The 11828-nt window shown below is 41.2% G+C and overlaps 1 protein-coding gene across 8 annotated transcripts; it reads left to right on the top strand.

The window, feature by feature from the left end:
- Positions 1 to 1461: 1461 nt before the first annotated feature.
- Positions 1462 to 11685, top strand: nup54 (nucleoporin 54). Of its 8 annotated transcripts, none has more exons than XM_048259946.1 (15): positions 1463 to 1569; positions 2266 to 2370; positions 4002 to 4079; positions 5739 to 5903; positions 6435 to 6518; positions 6740 to 6892; positions 7162 to 7382; positions 7737 to 7924; positions 8484 to 8680; positions 8780 to 8834; positions 9184 to 9277; positions 9416 to 9523; positions 10090 to 10209; positions 10552 to 10662; positions 11065 to 11685. In XM_048259946.1, the coding sequence occupies exons 1-15, from the start codon at positions 1527 to 1529 to the stop codon at positions 11191 to 11193; spliced, it is 1851 nt and encodes a 616-aa protein (XP_048115903.1). In that variant the 5' UTR covers positions 1463 to 1526; the 3' UTR covers positions 11194 to 11685. The 8 variants fall into 8 exon arrangements, with proteins under 8 accessions (XP_048115905.1, XP_048115903.1, XP_048115902.1 ...); XM_048259945.1 differs by having other exon boundaries at positions 5727 to 5903; XM_048259948.1 differs by lacking the exon at positions 2266 to 2370 and having other exon boundaries at positions 1462 to 1569; positions 5727 to 5903.
- Positions 11686 to 11828: the final 143 nt, after the last annotated feature.

The following is an 11828-nucleotide window of genomic DNA, read 5'->3' as shown; positions in this document are numbered from 1 at the left end:
GTTTAGGTAATCTCTGCTTGCTTGAATTTGAGAGGACTGGAAATATTAGTCCTTTACACTCAGGAACGGCATTGGTCATCTATTTTTGTGGTTTCAGAATTATACTTGATAAGTATACTTATACTGTTCTCTCTTGAAGTATGTAAGTTATGAGGTAGAGGTTTGTCTTGTGTTGTTGTTCTTACACCAATGTGCAGTGACACATTTTGACCAATTTTGTTACCAAAGTAACAGCTTCTAACTATTAAATATAATAGTAGACAAATAGCAGACAATTATGTGCTTCTAACATCTGCTCTCAGAGTGCTTTCATTACCTAAAATTAAGCTGCCACACCCCACTTTGGTTTTAAAGACACCCAGGAGAGGGGGAGAGAGTTTCTATTCTGGCCAAGTCATGACCAAGATTCTCTATTCACCAACTGGGACATTCCAAACCACCAACTTTTCTGATTCAACTTCCTTAACATCAAAACTCCTAAACATTAACTTCCTTAACATCAAAACATATCAATATGATTTCTCTCCCACTTTGTAGTCATGGGATGATTTGTTCAAAGATTCAAAAGTGAATAAAGTTTGAAAGCGTAACACAGTGACCACCAGAGGGTAATGCAGTTTAGAAAGTTGCTTTTCTCTTAGGTGGAGTGTCAACCGTACTAATATTCCATCAGACATTTGAAAACGCCTAAATTATAGTAATGACACGAAGTTTGGTATAATACTCGGAGGAAGAGGAATTTCTGAAAGAGCACTGAGTTTTGATGATACAGAGAATGATTGATTTGATTTAGAAATTGAACAGCCATACTGTAAGCCAATTATTAATCTGTTTTGCCCTGTAAGACAATTATTAATCTGTTTTGCCCTGTATTGTATGATCATCATCAAAGGCTATCATTAAAATGTTCATTGTTTACAGCAACAGATGCAAGATGCTTTTACTTTCTGGGGTTTGACCCCAGGCTCAACTCTTCTCACTGCATTGCCAATAGGTTATACCCCTTTTTCAGACTGCCCAAATATTGGAGCAATTGAAGCCGTGCTTTTTTCAAATTGATGTGCATGTTTTAAATTAGGCCTATTCATGTCATGGATCACCTGATATACTATCTGTTGTTTTTTGTTATCCCACAAATAGTATAAACTATTCAGGCAGAAGCTGTGAAAGTGCTGTTTTCATTATACAATAACATATTTGTTGTAGGCCACACACAAATACAAGATATATACATAAACAAACACATGCACTGTAGCATACAGGAGCTACAGGTAGAAGTTTTAGAAGTTTTTTTAGAAGTTTTACCATCATATACCAAAAACAAACATAAAAGAAAACATTCTTAAAACAAAATGCAAAATCTGATATTACATTTGTGTGAATAAACTGTAGGATTGCTGATCAAACTTTGTTATTAGTAACAAAATATCGGAAAAGACTGTAGAATAGGAAGGAACAATACACATTTTGACTTGTTTCCGGACGGACTGTAACATCGAGACTCAGGAGGACAGTCAGTGGAAAACATGGCGTTCAATTTTGGCGGCGTTGCCGCAACAAATCCTGCTAGTAAGTGGTTCTGTACTTCAAAGGTCAGGGTGAAGTTGGTAAATAAATAATTAAAGAAATTATATATTATGTGAAAATTGTAAGGGAGATATATCTATCAAATTTGTCATCTGAGAGACTACCGAACGGCTATAAGATAAGAGCTAACGGTATCTAGCTAACGATAGCTGGTAGAAACTGATGCTAATTCATATGTTTTTATTGAGCCTTTGGATGTATAGGTAACTTAATGTAGGTAGCCTAATTCATATGTTTGTTGAGATTCTGCCATCATTTAGATACCTTTACACATGTGCCTGACATTTCGAAACCTTTAGCACTACACATGTGCCTGACATTTCGAACTGAAATAGCGTGACATTTTGGTTGCGTGAAATAACTAAACGTTAACGTTACTGGAAGTCACGTTGACAAGAAATGAAATAACGTTGTCACGAATGTCAAGAAATGAAATAACGTGGCCTGTATTTTATATAAGAAGACGTTTACATTCCTGGTGTGCATGATTCCGTCTAGCTGGTGAACTTATTTGATTGTCATAGTTAGGTTTGAACTATTACAGACAATTTGATTTGCAGAGCTAACATAACGCTTACATATCCATTGGTAGCTTCCTTCATCCATGTAGCTGCTACCCATTTGCATTGCATGATTTTTTTTGGCATGTTTTCATGTTATATTTTGTTATCACTCAAGGCACTTCAGGATTTTCATTTGGTTCATTCGCTGCCAAAACATCAGCGCCCACCGCATTTGGTTTTGGTGCTCCCACAACAGCTACAGCTTCTTCCGGATTCGGTAGTAAGTTCATGTCTCCTATCTTCATTTCAAAATTCGAGTAAACACCATCAGCCCCTCCGCCATCTGTATTCAGACGGCTTTTCGACATAAAAATCATTGCATATGAACGGAGTCAACTAGAATACAGTATAAGTAAACTTTGGAACCGTGAACCAATCAAGAAGTTACAGTAGCCCCAGTATTTCATTGGGACACTTTTGAATCAGCTCACAAGTACTCCGGGGGCTTCTCGGATTCAGGCTTGTATGTAGGGTGAAGAGGGGCACGCGTAGTGAATTTACTACACGCACCTTCATGTACAAATCCTTAGTTAAGACGCTAAGTCTCAAAAACGTTTTGCTAAGCCTAAGGTTGGATACCAGGTAGGATTGGTTTCCTCATGTTGTAGGTGAGTGGGATATTTAAAGGGGTGGTTCAGGATTTTGGACATAGGACCTCATTTCCAAGTAAGCAAGTGTGATATTTATCAGTGGAGACCGTTTTCAACACGTTTCATCCAGTCCTTCTAATTGCAGAGTTCGCAGGTGCTAGGCTAGCGCAAGTCAACGGTATGTGCTAGCCTGCCACTAAAAACAGTCTTACCCACTCCAAAGTACACCCAAGGCAAATAAATTATAACGCCAGACTATCGATGTAAATGTCTGTATTGATAGTTTTATTTATTGTACCTTTATATGGCTCTGGGGATACCTAGTAGTAGCCTTGGTAATATCAGTCCGCCGCTGAGATGCAAAATGACTACTACCAACTTCAGGGAACAAAGTATAACTATTGCAACGCGATGCGAGGGTAGTTGTATTTCTTACACTATTCTATCAACACAGACATTTACATCGATTGTCTGGAATTTGCCTCGAGTGTCCTTTGGAGTAGGTAAGACTGTTTTTAGTGGCAGGCTAGCACATACCGTTGACTTAGCGCTAGCCTAGCACCTCACGAACTCTGCAATTAGAACGACTGGATGAAACGTGTTGAAAACGGTCTCCACTGATAAATATCACACTTGCTTACTTGGAAATGAGGTCCTATGTCCAAAATCCTGAACCACCCCTTTAACCTGCCAGAGGGTCTGCTCTAACACCCACTTTCTCAGGCACAATGATCTTAGACCCTGGTGTTGAAAGACACCTCACTATTGAATCTTTTAGACAACATCCCCTTTACATATCATTGGAGTAATCCATTGGTTAAGTGTATTAAAATAATTTAACATTAGATTATGATTATTTTGTATATGTATAATTTGATACACTTGTGTCTTATGTTCTTTGGATAGTCTGAGACACCGTTTAGTAAACAGTCTAGACATTATTTAGGCTATTGCTGTCAAACCCCTGTAGTCTTGTTCATTCATAAACACACTCTTCTCGGCCAAAGCACTGTATTTGTCATGTCATTGTACTCATCGTACTTAGCATCCATATTTGTCTGACGGGAGCGAAGGGTCAGCATTTCCATTCCTCTTAATGGTTGGCATTTAGCTTGCACATTCATCCTGGAAAGTATCCACATTAGAGCTTTCTGTCTTCATTTCAGTGAAGGGGGTGCCATGGTGAAACTAAAAGCCTAGCAACTTTCTTTGTATATTACACTGAGTAGGGATCATGATTTTATAACTTTCAAAATTGCAGGTTTTGGTACAGGGTTCGGTGCTCCTACCACAACTACTACCCAATCCACTGGGTTTAATTTTGGCAACACGACCACAGGTGAGCATGGGTACCTCTCCAATGTGTCTGTGCCCTACAGGGAGTAATTCTCCTTTACAGTTAATGTTAACATAATTACAAGGTAGCTATTGCCTATGCAACATATGCAGCATATATGAATTGAGATGTCGCCGCATATGAAGTTATTCTGACAACGTTTCATTTTGGTTATATTTCACATTTTACAATGTTACATTTTGGTTTTGTTGTTAATTTATGTGGCTTGGTTATGTATTTGCAGAGTACATGGTATTAAATCTGGTAGATGCTGTTAAAACGTTTTCCTTTGTAAAAATATCAGACAGCCATCTAATGTTGAGAAATACTCGGCATTCTAACATTATGTCTGTATTCAATCCTGTGTTACTTTTGCTGTCCATTTTCAGCTCTTTCATAATAATGAGTTGAAACACAGCCTAACGTTAAAACACAGCCTAACGCTATGTAATGTAACACCTCCAGCTTACTAGTTGCCTTAATGCAGCATGAAAAAACAACATAACATTACATCAAGGAGTTGACCTGCATTTGTCTTTTGGGGGTGAGCATTGACGTACTGCTTGAGGTTTATATTCTTACCAGCTATTTTATGTCCATTGCTTCCCTTTTGATATAACAATACACTTTTGTCCTCAGCCTTGTTATTGTCTATATATTGTTTTTATTGCTAGAGTGAAACTTTAAGGGCTTAATGTTCTCAGGCACTGTCCCAGAATGTAGGTGTGGGCCAGGCCTTTTAACATTTAAAAGTGGATAATTATATACTGTATAATGGCAGTTTTGATCAATTCAGGCACCGAAATGTTCCTTGCCTTAAGCAGGGTTCACATTGCACACGCAAATGGCAGCGCTGTGCTATAAACCCATTATTTTCAATGGCTTGCTGGTGTCAAGAACTGTTCTGCCGCTGCTCCGAGCAAAGTGCAGCTCTGGTGCGTGCCATGGTCGAAGTTGAACCATGTTGAACTTTGACGCGGCATGCTGTAAATAATAACTATTTTGCATCTGGCAACAAGCACAACAAAAATCTTTGAGACTTTACCTCAACCAAGAGCAACCTAGCAGCGAGCCCAGCGCATGCTGTGTGCATTGTGAAGTCTACTTTAAACCCTGTGTAATATTTGGAATCTCTGATGGGTGAATGTACTAAGTAAATTTGATTTTGATTCAAATGCCAAAAACTGGCCTAAATATTAGCTTCTTATAAATAATCAGCTTTTTGGATATGAACGTCAGCCATGATTTTGGAAATGAATGTCAGTCAATGTGAGTCTATTATAATATTAATAACAGGTTAGTTGAAAGGTTAGTGTTAAGTTGCTCATCACTCTGCTTTGTCCTGGTACGATGCGTGCAGCAAGGAAACAAAACATTTGTGTATGCCATCCAATAAGTGGTATGTTTGGGTTTAAATAAATAAAAAAACAGAAGGGCTATAATATTCTGTCTCCTCTTTTTTGGCCAACAAATATATATGTTGATAGCCATAGTTCTCTTTTAATGACGTCAGTGCCGTCTCCTCATCATCTTGTCTCTAATCATCAAAAAATGGTCGTCTATGAATATATTTTGTCATCATTTTCCTAACACTGCTCTGTACTAACCTTGCTTTCTCTCTTTCTCTGTCTTCCCATCTTGCTCTTGCTGGCCCGTTGGCAGGATTTGGGGGGCTGGGTGCGGTCAGCACCACGGCTGGGGGTTTTAGTTTAGGAGGGTTTGGCATTAATGCCAACCCAGCTGCTGTCAACTTTAACGTGGGGGGTTTTGGGGCTCCCACCACCACAACCACCGTTTTCAATTTCGGCAATAGCATTGCTAGTGCAGGTAGATTTTTCTTATAGTCCACCTGTCAATCATTCCGTGACAGTCAATCATCCGTGTCTTCTGCACGCAACCGGTCATTCATATATTCTGGTAGATTTTTTTTTTTTGTCACTCATTCTCATCTTTTGAAAGTAGTATTACAGCATTTCGAAGTCTTTCAGTATTACAAAGTCTTGTATTTCAGAATGTATTGATAAATGTCTTGGTTGCCTCTGTTCAGTTCTTTGCATCGTTGTTTGAAGCATCTCATTACCATGTAAAACCAGTAGAGGTCACTAAAGATTGTTAAATCTTTATTTTCATGGCATTATTTCAATGCACGGCCCTCTACATACCTGTCTGACTTGTGCATTGGGAATGCACTGTGAACACACCTTTTCATAGCACAAACAGGTTTTTTGTGTGTATGTGTGGTTGTTTATGATTGTCATTTTCACAAACCTCAAACATCTTTCGCACATATGTCCAATACCTCCCCCCTCCCACACCGGTTTCTTTGCCCTGCATCACTTCTGAATGTCTGTTGCACAGGCACATTTGGAGGGTTCGGGACCACCACCACTTCTGCTGCCCCCGGGTCGACATTTAGTTTTGCCACACCCTCAAACACTGGAGGTGGGGTGTGTGTGTGCGTGTGCGTGTGTGTGTGCGCGTGTGTGTTGGGCCTCTCCTAATAAAATGCTCTGAACTAAACTGTAGTAACAACTTCCCACAACCTCCCTTCTGCCTCAGCTCTCTCTCTGTTGTAGTGGTCTTCACCTCTGTATTGACCCTTTACCTTCTATTGTGGCGCCTTAATGGTGCTCCCAGTGTAACCGCTGTGTCTGCTGTCATAGGTGGCTTGTTTGGGAATCCTCAGAATAAGGGCTTTGGCTTCTCCTCTGGTCTGGGCGCCGGGGCCGCTGCGCCGGCCGGCTTTGGCACAGGCTTGACCGGGGCCGGGTTGGGCTTTGGATGCTTCAACCTGCCAACGCAACAGCAGCAGCAAGGTGAGCTCTCAAACATTAGCACAGTGCTGTGCACTGTTTATTAATGTTTTGTTGTTGACAGGGAAAGCAAGTTTTTTGCTAGCATGTTGTCCCAGCATACATAATGTGATTTAGCATCTAATATAATCTAGATCACAGATGATGTGATTGATGAAAACCATTGCAGATGAAATTGATCTTGGCACTCAAGAGTGGAAAGAAAATATTTCTGTTGGCAATCTGATGTGCATAAACATCAAGCTGGACCTTCATTTGTGTGTGTGTGACAGGAGGTCTTTTTGGGCAGCAAGCCCAGGCTCCAGCACAGTCCAACCAGCTCATAAACACAGCTAGTGCCCTGTCAGCGCCTACCCTGCTGGGTGATGAACGCGATGCCATCCTGGCCAAGTGGAACCAGCTGCAGGCGTTCTGGGGCACAGGCAAGGGCTTCTTCAACAACAACATCCCCCCGGTGGACTTCACCCAGGAGAACCCCTTCTGCAGGTTCAAGGTAGGCTCACCGGAGTGGAATTTGGATTCGTTTTATCTGGCAGACATGAAGGACTCGGCGACCCTGAGAAGTGGTATGCCGTGTCTGGAAAATTTCAGGCTTGCATTGGTGTTACAGCCTGGAAATATGTATATTTATTCTGGCATTATTGTTACATTTCTGTGTCTCTAAAGAAAGAGTTTTTTTTTCTTAACAAACCACTGCATACAGAATAATGATGCTTATAAGTTATTTTTGTCACCGGTGTGTTTGAGCTTGCTGCACAAAGTATTCCATGTATATTTTCTTTCCCTTCCACACACTCAGCATTGGGAATATATTTAAAATAGCATGTGTGTGTGTGTCCATCCTCAGGCAGTGGGCTACAGTTGTACTCCAGGGAGTAAGGATGAGGATGGGCTGTTGGTCCTGGTGTTGAACAGGAAGGAGGCCGACGTTAGGGCCCAGCAGCAGCAGCTGGTTGAGTCCCTTCACAAGGTGCTGGGAGGACACCAGAACCTCTCTGTCAATGTGGAGGCTGTCAAAACCCTGCCTGATGACCAGTGAGCCCTACTTTTTGTCAGCTTTTAAACCATTTTAGCTGCTAGTTGCTGTGGTAAACGGTTCACGAGAAAAGTAACTTTAATTTAATCATACTATTCTACATACAGTTCTGCGCCCATCTCCCCACCCATTCATCTCGGTGGAATATTCCACGAATTCTTCACTGAACACATGACAACCATATATCAGAATAAACAACAGACCTTACCAAACACAAAGGTGTAAAGCATTCCCCTGTACAATTAGTCATTCCAGAGTAATTCGGTTTTGAATTTACAGAAAATTTCTACATGCAAGTCTCCAACTTTGGGTTTTAAGTTTCACAATGTGTTTAAATTGTTCAATACATGATTTCATAACGGACCAAATACAAAATAAATGTTACAAATATCGCCTAGATATCTGTAAATATTAAAATCAGAGGGTATACAGCTCATGACTAAGGGTTTGTCTGTTCCCAGGTATTGCTGTGTATTAGAATGAGTACAATATCAGATGACTTTCAGGTCTGAGACGTAAGGTAAAATATTCCTCTCTGCTCTTGTGTGTCCCTTGCAGGACGGAGGTAATCATCTACTTAGTGGAGCGCTCGCCTAACGGCACGTCCAAGCGGGTTCCGGCCAGCACACTCTTCAGCTTCGCAGAGCAGGTCAACGTCAAGGTCCAGTTTCAGCAGCTGGGCGTGCTAATGTCCCTCACGCGCACTGCCCTCTCCCCAGCCCAGCTCAAGCAGCTGCTCCAGAACCCACCTGCAGGTGAGTCACGCCACTGCAGCCATGCTCTGTTTGATGTGCTTGTACTGTCCACATATACTTATAAAATTAAATATGTAAAACATGCCATTTGTGTTGTAGGTGTGGATCCTATCATATGGGAACAAGCCAAAGTGGATAATCCTGACCCTGACAAGTAGGTTGAGATGAAATGCCCTTTTTGCCCTGGTTGTCTTTCTTACTTTGGTATGCATATGGATTGTAGGATAAGCCCTACAGTCACAGTTTTGTGAGTCTGTATGTTTTAGAAATTAACAGCAATGCTCTGTGTTAATTCTGTCAGAAGTACTGAATAACAAGAATGCCCTGTGTTAATTCTGTCTGTAGAACTGAATAACAAGAATGCCCTGTGTTAATTCTGTCTGTAGAACTGAATAACAAGAATGCCCTGTGTTAATTCTGTCTGTAGAACTGAATAACAAGGATGTCCTGTTTTAATTTTGTTGGCAAAACTGAATAACAAGGATACTCTGGGTCTTTTGCAGGCTGATCCCTGTGCCGATGGTGGGTTTCAAGGAGCTGCTCCGTCGGCTGAAAATCCAAGACCAGATGACCAAACAGCACCAGACCAGAGTTGATGTGAGTGCAGTCCACACCTGTACTTGCTCAGCTTGCTCTTGTTTTGGACTAATCCACCTTGACTAAGCTGCTTAGAAACTGCATCAGTTGTGAACTTCTGAGTGGTATTTAATGAACTTTAATTGGGTTATTTACCAGATAATTGCTAATGACATCAGCGAGCTGCAGAAGAACCAAGCAACCACAGTGGCCAAAATCGCTCAGTATAAGAGGAAGCTGATGGATTTGTCCCACAGGGTGTTGCAGGTAAGATTTGCCAATGCTCCACCAGCTACTTATCCTGATACGCAAAACTCAAGGTTCCCACGGGTCATGGAATAACATGGAATTTTAAAAAGTGGCTAGTTATTGTCTACTCAGAACAAAGGTAGACTGTTTTTACCGTTTGTTACAGTTCATGGAAAGCCAGGAGATTTGACTTGTAACTTAGTGAGAACCCTGAAAACCCCATCTGTGTCTGAGTCAAATTTGATATGTGAACCCTGATATTTTGTGTCTTAAATGGTAAAATTGCTTAAACTTTTGACCTTTTGGTTTCTTTCCTTTTGGTTTTTCTGGGCATTATGTGCAAATGTGGGTTTTTCCATTTCATAGAGCTAAAGCAACCCCCGGCTGGCATGCTTGGCTCTGCAATTTCTGGATTTTTTAAAACGAATTCTAGTGAATAAAGGCTTAATGGTTTGATAGTAACTCACTTGAACCTCGGGGATTGTTGGATGCAATTTAACAAATCCCTTGAGGGTGTTCTCAGAGATTTAGGTTTATTTGTGTGTGTGTGTGTGTGTGTGCGTGTGTGCGCACGTTCTGGACAGGTGCTGATAAAACAAGAAATCCAGAGAAAGAGCGGCTACGCCATCCAAGTGGACGAGGAGCACCTCAGAGTGCAGCTGGACACCATCCAGTCTGAACTCAATGCCCCTACTCAGTTTAAGGTGAGCCATTCAGAACTGCTCACTTTCCCCTGACCCCCCCAACCAAACTCATTCCATGACCCAAAGCACTATGTGGGGGCAGCCTCACTGTGTTCACTGAGTGCTCTGTGTCTTTCACTAATTTACGGATGGGATAAGTGCAGAGACCAAATTCCTTGTATATGCAAGTATACTTGGCCTATAAACCTGATTTACATTTTTATATTTTACCCAATACACAACTGAACTCTCTTCCAGTGCTGTGTTTTCTAAGGGTATTTGACATGAAAAAGATATTACATCAACTGATCAGCCGATATGAGGTAGACTGTTCATTTTGTGCATTTGTGTTTGCCTCTCCAGGGCAGGCTGAATGAACTGATGTCCCAGATCCGCATGCAGAACCACTTTGGTGCGGTCCGCTCAGAGGAGAGGTACAGCGTGGATGCCGATCTGCTTAGGGAGATCAAACAGGTACATCTGATGGGGAAAGGGAGGAAAAGGCGTACAGTGGGCATTGGCACTTCGGCATGACCGTCTCCTCAACTGATCTAAAAGTCCCTTTACTGGCCAGTCTCCCAGTGCCATGTAAGCACTAGACTTTCATTTTGCGGTGACATGTAACGTTAAAGGTGCAGGCAGCAATTGCGCAGAAAGTCGCATTTCTTTAATGTCCAAGTTCAGTACAACGTGGTGCTGGCGCTGGACTATGAAAGCCTACAGCTCCGCCAAATCTGGCGGCAACAAATTGATTTTGTAGAGCAACACTTGCTGCCTGAAGTATAAATTGGCCGTAGCAGTGTGTTGGTCAGGGGGGAATAATGAACAAATCTGTGTATTTGGACTAAGCCCTAAAACCGGTTGTGTTTTCAACAGCATCTGAAACAGCAACAGGAGGGTCTAAGCCACCTGATTGGCGTCATTAAAGATGATATGGAAGACATCAAACTCATCGAGCATGGTCTCCACGACAGCGTTCACATACGAGGGGGCAAACTGAGCTGACAGTCTCGTACGCACACATACATATGCCCTGGAAACTCAACCTTCAGACTTCTCCATCCTTAACAATAAACTTTTGATAATGTGAAAAATATCCATGCAGGTTAAGTGCCTTGTTAAGAATGTCTTGGTGGGAATGGTATCGGGGTTGGTTGATTCAGACATATTTGGTCAGGATCGATGTGAGAACTTGCTTTTATTTATTAAATGGGTTTACCGTTTACTGCATTCCAACCATCTCTGACTGAGAATACAACTCCTAGTCTATTTTGATATACGCAGGGGCCTAAACTTTAGCTGTGAGAAGTAGAGGGTTTTTTTAAAGGTCACATGCAAAGGCAATGATGGGCAATACGAAACAAGAAGAAACCGCATAGTTTTGCCATGATTATTCTGTAAATACATGTTTTATTGCATTTAAATCTGTTTTTATGTACGATAATTGGCAGGAAAATGAGCTTGTATTGGTTAAATAAAGATGTAGAGGTTGTAATATTCAAGACTCTTTTTGATTTATTTTCATGTGAAATTGTGTTGTCTCTAAACATCAGATGATGCATGTTAATGGTTGATGGTGATCATTTATTTCAGCCAGTCCGTATTGGCACGCCTAATTTCTTAAACAAGCTCAGATGTGT

This window comes from Alosa alosa, chromosome 12, assembly GCF_017589495.1.
Source record: "Alosa alosa isolate M-15738 ecotype Scorff River chromosome 12, AALO_Geno_1.1, whole genome shotgun sequence".
Taxonomy (NCBI): domain Eukaryota; kingdom Metazoa; phylum Chordata; class Actinopteri; order Clupeiformes; family Clupeidae; genus Alosa; species Alosa alosa.
The sequence above is the reverse complement of the archived record's forward strand: the minus strand, read 5'-3'. Positions and strand labels throughout refer to the sequence as shown.